A 16,604-nucleotide genomic window follows, 5' to 3' on the forward strand; every position below is an offset into this window, starting at 1 on the left:
ATGAGGCCATGAAAAAATTATTAAGATATAGAAAATGAAAATAGTCACATCAAATATGTATTACATTCTCAACACTGAAAGAACTTGTAATTTCTATATCTGGCATTGATATTCCTTAAAAATTATGATACATAAATGAAAAATGATGCTTTTAAGAAGTTACGAAACTAAAACATAAAGTGTTTTCCAACATATGGGATATATATAGGGATTTCTAAGTCACTAAAAGGTCCAAGTGATATCTAGCAACCTCTCTATATAGTTGTTACATGTTTTGCATTTATAACTCATCAACAAACTAATGAAATCAACTGAAAATAAAAGTAAATGGCCATGTACACCATGAGAACAGTGGAACCAAGTTTAGCACACATTAGACAGCACCAGTGTATATGTGGTGCTTGTTTCAATGTCCTAGAGCTTTTCATGAATTTTACTTTAAAAGGAAATGTGTATAGAAAGAGGAAGTTGAGAGTAAATGTGAATTAAAGTAAGGTTATAAGGTTTAGCAAAGTAAAGGAACCGGTTAGGTGGGATGTGAGTTTGAATAGAAAGAAATTGGAAGAAGTGAAGTGTTTTAGACATCTGAGAGTGGCCATGACAGCAAATGGAACCTTGGGAGCAGAAGTGAGTTATATGGTGGATGCTGTGGGCAAGGTTATGGGAGCGTTGAAGAATGTGTGGAATGAGAGGTCATTATCTGAGAGGGCAAAAATGGGTATTTTTGAAGATATAGTAATTTCAACAGTGTTATATGGGTGCAAGGCATGGGCTATAGATGAGGATCTGTGGAGGAGGGTGGATGGGGTGGGCAAGGTTATGGGAGCATTGAAGAATGTGTGGAATGAGAGGTCATTATCTGAGAGGGCAAAAATGGGTATTTTTGAAGGTATAGTAGTTTCAACAGTGTTATATGGGTGCAAGGCATGGGCTATAGATGAGGATGTGTGGAGGGTGTATGTGTTGAAAATGAAATGTTTAAGAACTATATGTGGTGTGAGGTGGTTTAATCAAATAAGTAATAAAAGTGTAAGAAAAAAGTGTGGAAATAAAAAGTATGGTTGAGAGAGCTGACGAGGGTGTGTTGAAATGGTGTAGACATATGTAGAGAATTAGTGAGAAGAGGTAAAGAGGATATATTTGTCAGAAGTGGAGGGAACAAGTGGAAGAGGGAGACCAAAATGGAGATGAAAGGATGGAGTGATAAAGATTTTTGGTTATCAGGACCTGAACTTGCAGGTGGGTGAAAGGCATGCTTGGAGTTGATGTGCTGTCAGGGGACTGAACCAGGGCTTGTGACACTGCTGTGGAAGGGTCTATGGAATCTGGTTGTGGATAGGGAGCTTTGGTTTTGGTGCATTACACATGATAGAGAATGAATGTGAGTGAATGCGACCATTTTGTTCCTGGCGCAATCTCACAAATGAAGGAAACAGTGATCAAGTATAGAAAAAAGGGGAAAGAAATGTTTTTTTATTATTTTATTATACTTGATTGCCATTTCCTGTGTCAGCGAGGCAGCGCCAGGAAACAGATGAAGAATGGCCCATCCACTCATATGTTCATATACATAAGAGAGATATACGTAAGTATACGTATGTAAGTAGGAGAGATGGCCAGAGAGTGTTATTGGATTACATGTTAATTGATAGGCACGCGAAAGAGAGACTTTTTGATGTTAATATGCTGAGAGGTGCAACTGGAGGGATGTCTGATCATTATCTTATGAAGGCGAAGGTAAAGATATGTAGAGGTTTTCAGAAAAGAAGAGAGAATGTTGGGGTGAAGAGAGTGGTGAGAGCAAATGAGCTTGGGAAGGAGACTTGTGTGAGGAAGTACCAGGAGAGACTGAGTACAGAATGGAAAAAGGTGAGAACAAAGGACGTAAGGGGAGTTGGGGAGGAATGGGATGTATTTAGGGAATCAGTGATGGATTGCGCAAAAGATGCTTGTGGCATGAGAAGCATGGGAGGTGGGCAGATTAGAAAGGGTAGTGAGTGGTGGGATGAACAAGATATAGCGAAAGAGAAGAGAGAGGCATTTGACGATTTTTGCAGAGAAACAATGCAAATGACTGGAAGATGTATAAAAGAAAGAGGCAGGAGGTCAAGAGAAAGGTGCAAGAGGTGAAAAAGAGGGCAAATGAGAGTTGGGGTGAGAGTATCATTAAATATTAGGGAGAATAAAAAGATGTTTTGGAAGGAGGTAAGTAAAGTGCGTAAGACAAGGGAACAAATGGGAACATCAGTGAAGAGGGCAAATGGGGAGGTGATGATAAGTAGTGGTGATGTGAGAAGGAGATGGAGTGAGTATTTTGAAGGTTTGTTGAATGTTTGATGATAGAGTGGCAGATATAGGGTGTTTTGGTCAAGGTGGTGTGCAAAGTGAGAGGATTAAGGAGAATGATTTGGTAAACTAAGAAGAGGTAGTAAAAGATTTGTGGAAGATGAAAGCCGGCAAGGCAGCGAGTTTGAATGGTATGGCAGTGGAATTTATTAAAAAAGGGGGTGACTGTATTGTTGACTGGTTGGTAAGGTTATTTAATGTATGTATGACTCATGGTGAGGTGCCTGAGGATTGGTGGAATGCTTGCATAGTGCCAATGTACAGAGGCAAAGGGGATAAAAGTGAGTGCTCAAATTACAGAGGTATAAGTTTGTTGAGTATTCCTGGTAAATTATATGGGAGGGTATTGATTGAGAGGGTGAAGGCTTGTACAGAGCATCAGATTGGGGAAGAGCAGTGTGGTTTCAGAAGTGGTAGAGGATGTGTGGATCAGGTGTTTGCTTTGAAGAATGTATGTGAGAAATACTTAGAAAAGTAAATGAATTTGTATGTAGCATTTATGGATCTGGAGAAGGCATATGATAGAGTTGATAGAGATGCTCTGTGGAAGGTATTAAGAATATATGTTGTAGGAGGAAAGTTGTTAGAAGCAGTGAAAAGTTTTTATTGAGGGTGTAAGTCATGTGTATGAGTAGGAAGAGAGGAAAATGATTGGTTCTCAGTGAATGTTGGTTTGCGGCAGGGATGCGTGATGTCTCCATGGTTTAATTTAATTTATTTATGGATGGGGCTGTTAGGGAGGTGAATGCAAGAGATTTGGAAAGAGGGGCAAGTATGCAGTCTGTTGTGGATGAGAGAGCTTGGGAAGTGAGAAGTTGTTGTTTGCTGATGATACAGCGCTGGTAGCTGATTCAGGTGAGAAACTGCAGAAGCTAGTGGCTGAGTTTGGTAAAGTGTGTGAAAGAAGGAAGCTGAGAGTAAATGTGAATAAGAGCAAGGTTATTAGATACAGTAGGGTTGAGGGACAAGTAAATTGGGAGGTAAATTTGAATGGAGAAAAACTGGAGGAAGTAAAGTGTTTTAGATATCTGGGAGTGGATCTGGCAGCGGATGGAATCATTGAAGCGGAAGTGAATCATAGGGTGGGGGAGGGGATGAAAGTTCTGGGAGCGTTGAAAAATGTGTGGAAGTCGAGAACGTTATCTTGGAAAGCAAAAATGGATATATATATATATATATATATATATATATATATATATATATATATATATATATTTTTTTTTTTTTTTCACACCACTCGCCAATTCCCGCGGTAGCGAGTTAGCTCCAGGAACAGAGGACTGAGCCTTTGAGGGAAATCCCCACTTGGCCCCCATCTCTGTTCCTTCCTTTGGAAAATCAAAAATGAGAGGGGAGGATTTCCAGCCCCCCGCTCCCTTCCCTTTTAGTCGTCTTTTACAACAAGCAGGGAATACGTGGGAAGTATTCTTTCTCCCCTATCCCCAGGGATAATGTATATATATATATATATATATATATATATATATATATATATATATATATATATATATATATATATATACATTATCCCTGGGGATAGGGGAGAAAGAATACTTCCCACGTATTCCCTGCGTGTTGTAGAAGGCGACTAAAAGGGGAGGGAGCGGGGGGCTGGAAATCCTCCCCTCTCATTATTTTTTTTTTATTTTTCCAAAAGAAGGAACAGTGAAGGGGGCCAGGTGAGGATATTCCCTCAAAGGCCCAGTTCTCTGTTCTTAACGCTACCTCGCTAACGCGGGAAATGGCGAATAGTTTGAAAGAAAAAAGAAAAGATATATATATTTTTTTTTTTTTTTTTTTTTTTTTTTATACTTTGTCGCTGTCTCCCGCGTTTGCGAGGTAGCGCAAGGAAACAGACGAAAGAAATGGCCCAACCCCCCCCCCCATACACATGTACATACACACGTCCACACACGCAAATATACATACCTACACAGCTTTCCATGGTTTACCCCAGACGCTTCACATGCCTTGATTCACTCCACTGACAGCACGTCAACCCCTGTATACCACATCGCTCCAATTCACTCTATTCCTTGCCCTCCTTACACCCTCCTGCATGTTCAGGCCCCGATCACACAAAATCTTTTTCACTCCATCTTTCCACCTCCAATTTGGTCTCCCTCTTCTCCTCGTTCCCTCCACCTCCGACACATATATCCTCTTGGTCAATCTTTCCTCACTCATTCTCTCCATGTGCCCAAACCATTTCAAAACACCCTCTTCTGCTCTCTCAACCACGCTCTTTTTATTTCCACACATCTCTCTTACCCTTACGTTACTTACTCGATCAAACCACCTCACACCACACATTGTCCTCAAACATCTCATTTCCAGCACATCCATCCTCCTGCGCACAACTCTATCCATAGCCCACGCCTCGCAACCATACAACATTGTTGGAACCACTATTCCTTCAAACATACCCATTTTTGCTTTCCGAGATAATGTTCTCGACTTCCACACATTTTTCAAGGCTCCCAAAATTTTCGCCCCCTCCCCCACCCTATGATCCACTTCCGCTTCCATGGTTCCATCCGCTGACAGATCCACTCCCAGATATCTAAAACACGTCACTTCCTCCAGTTTTTCTCCATTCAAACTCACCTCCCAATTGACTTGACCCTCAACCCTACTGTACCTAATAACCTTGCTCTTATTCACATTTACTCTTAACTTTCTTCTTCCACACACTTTACCAAACTCAGTCACCAGCTTCTGCAGTTTCTCACATGAATCAGCCACCAGCGCTGTATCATCAGCGAACAACAACTGACTCACTTCCCAAGCTCTCTCATCCCCAACAGACTTCATACTTGCCCCTCTTTCCAGGACTCTTGCATTTACCTCCCTAACAACCCCATCCATAAACAAATTAAACAACCATGGAGACATCACACACCCCTGCCGCAAACCTACATTCACTGAGAACCAATCACTTTCCTCTCTTCCTACACGTACACATGCCTTACATCCTCGATGTGAAGGCATGTACAGAGCATCAGATTGGGGAAGAGCAGTGCGGTTTCAGAAGTGGTAGAGGATGTGTGGATCAGGTGTTTGCTTTGAAGAATGTATGTGAGAAATACTTAGAAAAGCAAATGGATTTGTATGTAGCATTTATGGATCTGGAGAAGGCATATGATAGAGTTGATAGAGATGCTCTGTGGAAGGTATTAAGAATATATGGTGTGGGAGGCAAGTTGTTAGAAGCAGTGAAAAGTTTTATCGAGGATATATATATATATATATATATATATATATATATATATAAAAAAAAAAAAATATATATATATATATATATATATATATATATATATATATATATATATATATATATATATATATATATATATATATATATATATATATATATATATATATATATATATATATATATATATATATATATATATTTTTTTTATACTTTGTCGCTGTCTCCCGCGTTTGCGAGGTAGCGCAAGGAAACAGATGAAAGAAATGGCCCAACCCCCCCATACACATGTACATACACACGTCCACACACGCAAATATACATACCTACACAGCTTTCCATGGTTTACCCCGGACGCTTCACATGCCTTGATTCAATCCACTGACAGCACGTCAACCCCTGTATACCACATCGCTCCAATTCACTCTATTCCTTGCCCTCCTTTCACCCTCCTGCATGTTCAGGCCCCGATCACACAAAATCCTTTTCACTCCATCTTTCCACCTCCAATTTGGTCTCCCTCTTCTCCTAGTTCCCTCCACCTCCGACACATATATCCTCTTGGTCAATCTTTCCTCACTCATTCTCTCCATGTGCCCAAACCATTTCAAAACACCCTCTTCTGCTCTCTCAACCACGCTCTTTTTATTTCCACACATCTCTCTTACCCTTACGTTACTTACTCGATCAAACCACCTCACACCACACATTGTCCTCAAACATCTCATTTCCAGCACATCCATCCTCCTGCGCACAACTCTATCCATAGCCCACGCCTCGCAACCATACAACATTGTTGGAACTACTATTCCTTCAAACATACCCATTTTTGCTTTCCGAGATAATGTTCTCGACTTCCACACATTTTTCAAGGCTCCCAAAATTTTCGCCCCCTCCCCCACCCTATGATCCACTTCCGCTTCCATGGTTCCATCCGCTGACAGATCCACTCCCAGATATCTAAAACACTTCACATCCTCCAGTTTTTCTCCATTCAAACTCACCTCCCAATTGACTTGACCCTCAACCCTACTGTACCTAATATATATATATATATATGTATATATATATATATATATATATATATATATATATATATATATATATATATATATATATATGTATATATATATATATATATATATATATATATATATATATATATATGTATATATGTATATGTATATATATGTATATGTCTGTGTGTGTATATATATGTGTACATTAAGATGTATAGGTATGTATATTTGCGTGTGTGGACATGTATGTACATACATGTGTATGGGGGTGGGTTGGGCCATTTCTTTCGCCTGTTTCCTTGCGCTACCTCGCAGACGTGGGAGACAGCGACAAATCAGAATAATAATCTTCTTTACCTGGGCAGCACACAATATGGTTTTTGATTTTGCTAGCAGATTTGGGGTTCGAACGTGAACTTCACACCAAGCTGATCTGTAATAAGCTTAAAGTGATGTCCAACAAGATAATTTCCACTTTCTAAGGGCTTTTACTAAGGCATATGCTTCTTTTGCTTCAGGAGAATGTTTCTGTTCACTATTAGAAAGAGTATGAGAAAAGAATGCTACTGGAAGACCATTCTGAGATAGTGTAGCAGTTATAGCATGGCCTGAAGCATCGGTTTCCATAGCGAAAGGAGACGTAGGGTCAATAGCTTTTACCACCGAATCCGCAATATCTTTAAGTTCTCAAAAACTAGTGCTGCATCAGTAGACAGAGTAAATCCATCAGCATGCAAGAGAGGATGGATCTTTTGAGAAAAATTAGTATCCAATGGGAGTAATGTGCAAGCATCCCCATGGATCTCTGTAAGGAAGCAGTATCCTTAGGGAGAGAAAGATTTAACATTGAATGAAAGTGCTCTGGGTATGGTCTGATCACTCCCTCTTTTACAAGTACCCAAGAAGAATTATGGCTTATAAAATCACATGTTATCCCTGGGGATAGGGGAGATAGAAGACTTCCCACATATTCCCTGCGTGTCATAGAAGGTGACTAAAAGGGGAGGGAGTGGGGGGCTGGAAATCCTCCCCTATATATATATATATATATATATATATATATATATATATATATATATTTTTTTTTTTTTTTTTTTTTGCTTTGTCGCTGTCTCCCGCGTTTACAAGGTAGCGTAAGGAAACAGACGAAAGAAATGGCCCAACCCACCCCCATACACATGCCTTGATTCAATCCACTGACAGCACGTCAACCCCGGTATACCACATCGCTCCAATTCACTCTATTCTTTGCCCTCCTTTCACCCTCCTGCATGTTCAGGCCCCGATCACACAAAATCTTTTTCACTCCATCTTTCCACCTCCAATTTGGTCTCCCTCTTCTCCTCATTCCCTCCACCTCCGACACATATATCCTCTTGGTCAATCTTTCCTCACTCATTCTCTCTATGTGACCAAACCATTTCAAAACACCCTCTTCTGCTCTCTCAACCACGCTCTTTTTATTTCCACACATCTCTCTTACCCTTACGTTACTTACTCGATCAAACCACCTCACACCACACATTGTCCTCAAACATCTCATTTCCAGCACATCCATCCTCCTGCGCACAACTCTAGCCATAGTCCACGCCTCGCAACCGTACAACATTGTTGGAACCACTATTCCTTCAAACATACCCATTTTTGCTTTCCGAGATAATGTTCTCCACTTCCACACATTCTTCAAGGCTCCCAGAATTCTCGCCCCCTCCCCCACCCTATGATCCACTTCCGCTTCCATGGTTCCATCCGCTGCCAGATCCACTCCCAGATATCTAAAACACTTCACTTCCTCCAGTTTTTCTCCATTCAAACTCACCTCCCAATTGAATTGACCCTCAACCCTACTGTACCTAATAACCTTGCTCTTATTCACATTTACTCTTAACTTTCTTCTTTCACACACTTTACCAAACTCAGTCACCAGCTTCTGCAGTTTCTCACATGAATCAGCCACCAGCGCTGTATCATCAGCGAACAACAACTGACTCACTTCCCAAGCTCTCTCATCCCCAACAGACTTCATACTTGCCCCTCTTTCCAAAACTCTTGCATTCACCTCCCTAACAACCCCATCCATAAACAATTAAACAACCATGGAGACATCACACACCCCTGCCGCAAACCTACATTCACTGAGAACCAATCACTTTCCTCTCTTCCTACACGTACACATGCCTTACATCCTCGATAAAAACTTTTCACTGCTTCTAACAACTTGCCTCCCACACCATATATTCTTAATACCTTCCACAGAGCATCTCTATCAACTCTATCATATGCCTTCTCCAGATCCATAAATGCTACGTACAAATCCATTTGCTTTTCTAAGTATTTCTCACATACATTCTTCAAAGCAAACACCTGATCCACACATCCTCTACCACTTCTGAAACCACACTGCTCTTCCCCAATCTGATGCTCTGTACATGCCTTCACCCTCTCAATCAATACCCTCCCATATAATTTGCCAGGAATACTCAACAAACTTATACCTCTGTAATTTGAGCACTCACTCTTATCCCCTTTGCCTTTGTACAATGGCACTATGCACGCATTCCGCCAATCCTCAGGCACCTCACCATGAGTCATACATACATTAAATAACCTTACCAACCAGTCAACAATACAGTCACCCCCTTTTTTAATAAATTCCACTGCAATACCATCCAAACCTGCTGCCTTGCCGGCTTTCATCTTCCGCAAAGCTTTTACTACCTCTTCTCTGTTTACCAACTCATTTTCCCTAACCCTCGCACTTTGCACACCACCTCGACCAAAACACCCTATATCTGCCACTCTATCATCAAACACATTCAACAAACCTTCAAAATACTCACTCCATCTCCTCACATCACCACTACTTGTTATCACCTCCCCATTTGCGCCCTTCACTGAAGTTCCCATTTGCTCCCTTGTCTTACGCACTTTATTTACCTCCTTCCAGAACATCTTTTTATTCTTTCTAAAATTTAATGATACTCTCTCACCCCAACTCTCATTTGCCCTTTTTTTCACCTCTTGCACCTTTCTCTTGACCTCCTGTCTCTTTCTTTTATACGTCTCCCACTCAATTTCATTTTTTCCCTGCAAAAATCGTCCAAATGCCTCTCTCTTCTCTTTCACTAATACTCTTACTTCTTCATCCCACCACTCACTACCCTTTCTAATCAACCCACCTCCCACTCTTCTCATGCCACAAGCATCTTTTGCGCAATCCATCACTGATTCCCTAAGTACATCCCATTCCTCCCCCACTCCCCTTACTTCCATTGTTCTCACCTTTTTCCATTCTGCACTCAGTCTCTCCTGGTACTTCCTCACACAAGTCTCCTTCCCAAGCTTACTTACTCTCACCACCCTCTTCACCCCAACATTCACTCTTCTTCTCTGAAAACCCATACAAATCTTCACCTTAGCCTCCACAAGATAATGATCAGACATCCCTCCAGTTGCACCTCTCAGCACATTAACATCCAAAAGTCTCTCTTTCGCGCGCCTGTCAATTAACACGTAATCCAATAACGCTCTCTGGCCATCTCTCCTACTTACATAAGTATACTTATGTATATCTCGCTTTTTAAACCAGGTATTCCCAATCATCAGTCCTTTTTCAGCACATAAATCTAGAAGCTCTTCACCATTTCCATTTACAACACTGAACACCCCATGTATACCAATTATTCCCTCAACTGCCACATTACTCACCTTTGCATTCAAATCACCCAACACTATAACCCGGTCTCGTGCATCAAAACCACTAACACACTCATTCAGCTGCTCCCAAAACACTTGCCTCTCATGATCTTTCTTCTCATGCCCAGGTGCATATACACCAATAATCACCCATCTCTCTCCATCAACTTTCAGTTTTACCCATATTAATTGAGAATTTACTTTCTTACTTTCTATCACATACTTCCACAACTCCTGTTTCAGGAGTACTGCTACTCCTTCCCTTGCTCTTGTCCTCTCACTAACCCCTGACTTTACTCCCAAGACATTCCCAAACCACTCTTCCCCTTTACCCTTGAGCTTCGTTTCACTCACAGCCAAAACATCCAGGTTCCTTTCCTCAAACATACTACCTATCTCTCCTTTTTTACATCTTGGTTACATCCACACACATTTAGGCACCCCAATCTGAGCCTTCGAGGAGGATGAGCACTCCCCGCGTGACTCCTTCTTCTGTTTCCCATTTTAGAAAGTTATATGTATATATATATATATATATATATATATATATATATATATATATATATATATATATATATATATGTATATATATATGTGTACGTTGAGATGTATAGGTGTGTATATGTGGTGTGTGTGGACGTGTATGTATATACATGTGTGTGTGGGTGGGTTGGGCCGTTCTTTCGTCTGTTTCCTTGCGCTGCCTCGCTGGTGCGGGGGACGGCGACGGGGCAAAGTGAATAAATAGATAAATATATATAGGGGAGAAAGAATACTTCCCACGTATTCCCTGCATGTCGTAGAAGGCGACTAAAAGGGAAGGGAGCGGGGGGCTGGAAATCCTCCTCTCTCATTTTTTTTTTAAATTTTCCAAAAGAAGGAACAGAGAAGGGGGCCATATGAGGATATTCCCTCAAAGGCCCAGTCCTCTGTTCTTAACGCTACCTCGCTAATGCGGGAAATGGCGAATAGTATGAAAAAAAAAAAAGAATATATATATATATATATATATATATATATATATATATATATATATATATATATATATATATATATATTTTTTTTTTTGCCGGTCTCCCGCGTTTGCGAGGTAGCGCAAGGAAACAGATGAAAGAAATGGCTCAACCCACCCCCATACACATGTATATACATACACGTCCACACACGCAAATATACATACCTACACAGCTTTCCATGGTTTACCCCAGACGCTTCACACGCCCTGATTCAATCCACTGACAGCACGTCATCCACGGTATACCACATCGATCCAATTCACTCTATTCCTTGCCCTCCTTTCACCCTCCTGCATGTTCAGGCCCCGATCACACAAAATCTTTTTCACTCCATCCTTCCACCTCCAATTTGGTCTCCCACTTCTCCTCGTTCCCTCCACCTACGACACATATATCCTCTTGGTCAATCTTTCCTCACTCATTCTCTCCATGTGCCCAAACCATTTCAAAACACCCTCTTCTGCTCTCTCAACCACGCTCTTTTTATTTCCACACATCTCTCTTACCCTTACGTTACTTACTCGATCAAACCACCTCACACCACACATTGTCCTCAAACATCTCATTTCCAGCACATCCACCCTCCTGCGCACAACTCTATCCATAGCCCACGCCTCGCAACCATACATCATTGTTGGAACCACTATTCCTTCAAACATACCCATTTTTGCTTTCCGAGATAATGTTATCGACTTCCACACATTCTTCAAGGCTCCTAGGATTTTCGCCCCCTCCCCCACCCTATGATTCACTCCTGCTTCCATGGTTCCATCCGCTGCCAGATCCACTCCCAGATATCTAAAACACTTTACTTCCTCCAGTTTTTCTCCATTCAAACTTACCTCCCAATTGACTTGACCCTCAACCCTACTGTACCTAATAACCTTGCTCTTATTCACATTTACTCTAAACTTTCTTCTTTCACACACTTTACCAAACTCAGTCACCAGCTTCTGCAGTTTCTCACGTGAATCAGCCACCAGCACTGTATCATCAGCGAACAACAACTGACTCACTTCCCAAGCTCTCTCATCCACAACAGACTTCATAATTGCCCCTCTTTCCAAAACTCTTGCATTCACCTCCCTAACAACCCCATCCATAAACAAATTAAACAACCATTGAGACATCACACACCCCTGCCGCAAACCTACATTCACTGAGAACCAATCACTTTCCTCTCTTCCTACACGTACACATGCCTTACATCCTCGATAAAAACTTTTCACTGCTTCTAACAACTTGCCTCCCACACCATATATTTTTAATACCTTCCACAGAGCATCTCTATCAACTCTATCATATGCCTTCTCCAGATCCATAAATGCTACATACAAATCCATTTGCTTTTCTAAGTATTTTTCACATACATTCTTCAAAGCAAACACCTGATCCACACATCCTCTACCACTTCTGAAACCACACTGCTCTTCCCCAATCTGATGCTCTGTACATGCCTTCACCCTCTCAATCAATACCCTCCCATATAATTTGCCAGGAATACTCAACAAACTTATACCTCTGTAATTTGAGCACTCACTCTTATCCCCTTTGCCTTTGTACAATGGCACTATGCACGCATTCCGCCAATCCTCAGGCACCTCACCATGAGTCATACATACATTAAATAACCTTACCAACCAGTCAACAATACAGTCACCCCCTTTTTTTAATAAATTCCACTGCAATACCATCCAAACCTGCTGCCTTGCCGGCTTTCATCTTCCGCAAAGCTTTTACTACCTCTTCTCTGTTTACCAAATCATTTTCCCTAGCCCTCTCACTTTGCACACCACCTTGACCAAAACACCCTATATCTGCCACTCTATCATCAAACACATTCAACAAACCTTCAAAATACTCACTCCATCTCCTTCTCACATCGCCACTACTTGTTATCGCCTCCCCATTTGCGCCCTTCACTGAAATTCCCATTTGCTCCCTTGTCTTACGCACTTTATTTACCTCCTTCCAGAACATCTTTTTATTCTCCCTAAAATTTAATGATACTCTCTCACCCCAACTCTCATTTGCCCTCTTTTTCACCTCTTGCACCTTTATCTTGACCTCCTGTCTCTTTCTTTCATACATCTCCCACTCAGTTGCATTTTTTCCCTGCAAAAATCGTCCAAATGCCTCTCTCTTCTCTTTCACTAATATATATATATATATATATGTAGGTTTGCGGCAGGGGTGTGTGATGTCTCCATGGTTGTTTAATTTGTTTATGGATGGGGTTGTTAGGGAGGTAAATGCAAGAGTTTTGGAAAGAGGGGCAAGTATGAAGTCTGTTGGGGATGAGAGAGCTTGGGAAGTGAGTCAGTTGTTGTTCGCTGATGACACAGCGCTGGTGGCTGATTCATGTGTGAAACTGCAGAAGCTGGTGACTGAGTTTGGTAAAGTGTGTGGAAGAAGAAAGTTAAGAGTAAATGTGAATAAGAGCAAGGTTATTAGGTACAGTAGGGTTGAGGGTCAAGTCAATTGGGAGGTGAGTTTGAATGGAGAAAAACTGGAGGAAGTGAAGTGTTTTAGATATCTGGGAGTGGATCTGGCAGTGGATGGAACCTTGGAAGCGGAAGTGGATCATAGGGTGGGGGAGGGGGCGAAAATTCTGGGGGCCTTGAAGAATGTGTGGAAGTCGAGAACATTATCTCGGAAAAAAAAATGGGTATGTTTGAAGGAATAGTGGTTCCAACATTGTTGTATGGTTGCGAGGCGTGGGCTATGGATAGAGTTGTGCGCAGGAGGATGGATGTGCTGGAAATGAGATGTTTGAGGACAATGTGTGGTGTGAGGTGGTTTGATCGAGTGAGTAACGTAAGGGTAAGAGAGATGTGTGGAAATAAAAAGAGCGTGGTTGAGAGAGCAGAAGAGGGTGTTTTGAAGTGGTTTGGGCACATGGAGAGGATGAGTGAGGAAAGATTGACCAAGAGGATATATGTGTCGGAGGTGGAGGGAACAAGGAGAAGAGGGAGACCAAATTGGAGGTGGAAAGATGGAGTGAAAAAGATTTTGTGTGATCGGGGCCTGAACATGCAGGAGGGTGAAAGGAGGGCAAGGAATAGAGTGAATTGGAGCGATGTGGTATACCGGGGCTGACGTGCTGTCAGTGGATTGAATCAAGGCATGTTCATCCATGGAAAGCTGTGTAGGTATGTATATTTGCGTGTGTGGACGTATGTATATACATGTGTATGGGGGGGAAGATGTGAGGCGCATAGTATCCCAAGCTGACTATGTTCCTCGAGATCGTCGGGAGCTTTGTGGCAGACTTTTCCACACAGTCTACATGGCTACTGAGAACTCGTCAACAGAGACCAAATCTCGAGCAAAACTTCTTTCCCAGCAGATTGGAAGCTACCACATACCAATAGCAATTGACAGTATGGTATCAACAGCACTAGGCATCTTCAGTGCTGCCACAGGTTTCATCCCAAAGTTTAGAGTGCATGGAGGAACAGTTAGAGAAAACCTTGCCTTGCAGAACGTGCAAGCAAGACTTCGTATGGTGCTTGCCTATCTCTTTGCTCAGTTGATGCTCTGGGTTCGTGGAAGACAGGGTGGACTCTTGGTTTTAGGATCTGCAAATGTAGATGAGGCACTAAGGGGATACATGACTAAATATGACTGTAGTTCTGCTGATAATAATCCCATCGGTGGATTTTCCAAGGCTGACCTCAAGAGATTTCTGCTTCTAGCCAAAGACAGACTTAATGTTCCTGTACTAGGCGATATTCTAGGAGCGCCACCTACTGCAGAACTTGAACCACTTGAGGAGGGCTCACTTGTACAAACAGATGAAGCAGACATGGGCATGTCGTATGATGAACTGTCCACATATGGAAAGCTTCAAAAAGTTGAATGTTGTGGTCCATACTCCATGTTTGGCAAGCTAGTTCATCTTTGGTCTGATCAATGTGCACCTAAAGAGGTTGCAGAGAAAGTTAAGCTGTTCTTCCGTTGTTACAGTATTAACCGCCACAAGATGACTGTTTTGACTCCAGCATACCATGCTGAGACATATTCACCTGATGATCATTGCTTTGACCACCGACAGTTCCTGTACAACTACCGCTGGGTGTGGCAGTTTAAAGCTATAGATAAAGCAGTGGAAAAGTTAGATTGTGGAAGGGATGGAGATCAAGTTGAACGAAGTGGGTCTACATGTTCCAATAAAGGCAGTCGGTCGTCTTCCTTCACACGGCCTTCAGCGCGGTCATCCAACAACTCACTCACTGGATTTACTGGTAGTGAGTCTCATCGTCGAGGAGTAGAAGTAGCACCTGGACCTGTCATTCAAGATGCACACAGTGAACAAGACTGCACAAATGAAAGTAAACATATTGCATTGAACATGATAGTGCCACACTACCAAGATCAGAAAATGGAAAGTAGTAAAAGTTCATCCTCTCATCTTGGACCTGCTAGTGAGGAAGACCGAAAACGCCGTGGATCTACATCAATCTTTGTTAATGCTCTTGGACACAGTACTCAGAAAGCAAGTCGTTGTGGGGATTCAGCTTCTTCTACCATTCAGTACCTTAATAACAACATACAAATGTAAAGAGTTTTTTAGTAGATAATAACATTTTAGATTTTTTTTTTCATATGTAATTGCTTTTTCCAACTTTGTATAGGAAACATCAGGAACGTGATAATACTGGCCTCACTTACACATGTCCACTCTCCAGCTGTCAAGTATGATTTACTGAAACCAGCACTTACCATCCACAACCAGGTCTTTTAGATTGCTTCATATGCTCTGGATCAGTCCATTACCATCTTGTTGATCCTATATTTCACATGAATCCAGTTCATTCTATCCTGTGCATGCCCTTCATTTTCCTGAATGTTTAGGCCCCAGTACCCCAAAGCCTCCTTCAGTCATTCCTTTCATCTTCTAGGTCTCCCTATTCCCATTTGTTTCATCTACTTTTAATATTAAGATCCTCTTAGTCAGTCTTTCTTTGCTCATCTTTGTTATATATATATATATATATATATATATATATATATATATGCTTAATATATTCCCTGGGGATAGGGGAGAAAGAATACTTCCCACGTATTCCCTGTGTGTCGTAGAAGGCGACTAAAAGGGAAGGGAGCGGGGGGCTGGAAATCCTCCCCTCTCGTTTTTTTTTTTTTTTTAATTTTCGAAAAGAAGGAACAGAGAAGAGGGCCAGGTGAGGATATTCCCTCAAAGGCCCAGTCCTCTGTTCTTAACGCTACCTCGCTATCGCGGGAAATAGCGAATAGTATGAAAAATATATATATATATGTATATATATATATATATATATATATATATAT

General features: G+C 41.5%; 2 protein-coding genes across 9 annotated transcripts in view; both read left to right on the forward strand.

Annotated features, from left to right (window-relative positions):
• Positions 1-16,604, forward strand: part of Cdep (Chondrocyte-derived ezrin-like domain containing protein) — a 729,829-nt gene that overhangs the window by 438,408 nt on the left and 274,817 nt on the right. The gene's annotated exons all lie outside the window — the stretch shown is intronic.
• LOC139748601 (glutamine-dependent NAD(+) synthetase-like) lies at positions 11,376-16,305 on the forward strand. Its single transcript, XM_071661719.1, has one exon. The coding sequence runs from the start codon at positions 14,428-14,430 to the stop codon at positions 15,853-15,855; it is 1,428 nt and encodes a 475-aa protein (XP_071517820.1). The 5' UTR covers positions 11,376-14,427; the 3' UTR covers positions 15,856-16,305.

The sequence above is a fragment of the Panulirus ornatus genome, chromosome 5 (genome assembly GCF_036320965.1).
Source record: "Panulirus ornatus isolate Po-2019 chromosome 5, ASM3632096v1, whole genome shotgun sequence".
In the NCBI taxonomy this organism is placed as follows: Eukaryota; Metazoa; Arthropoda; class Malacostraca; order Decapoda; family Palinuridae; genus Panulirus; species Panulirus ornatus.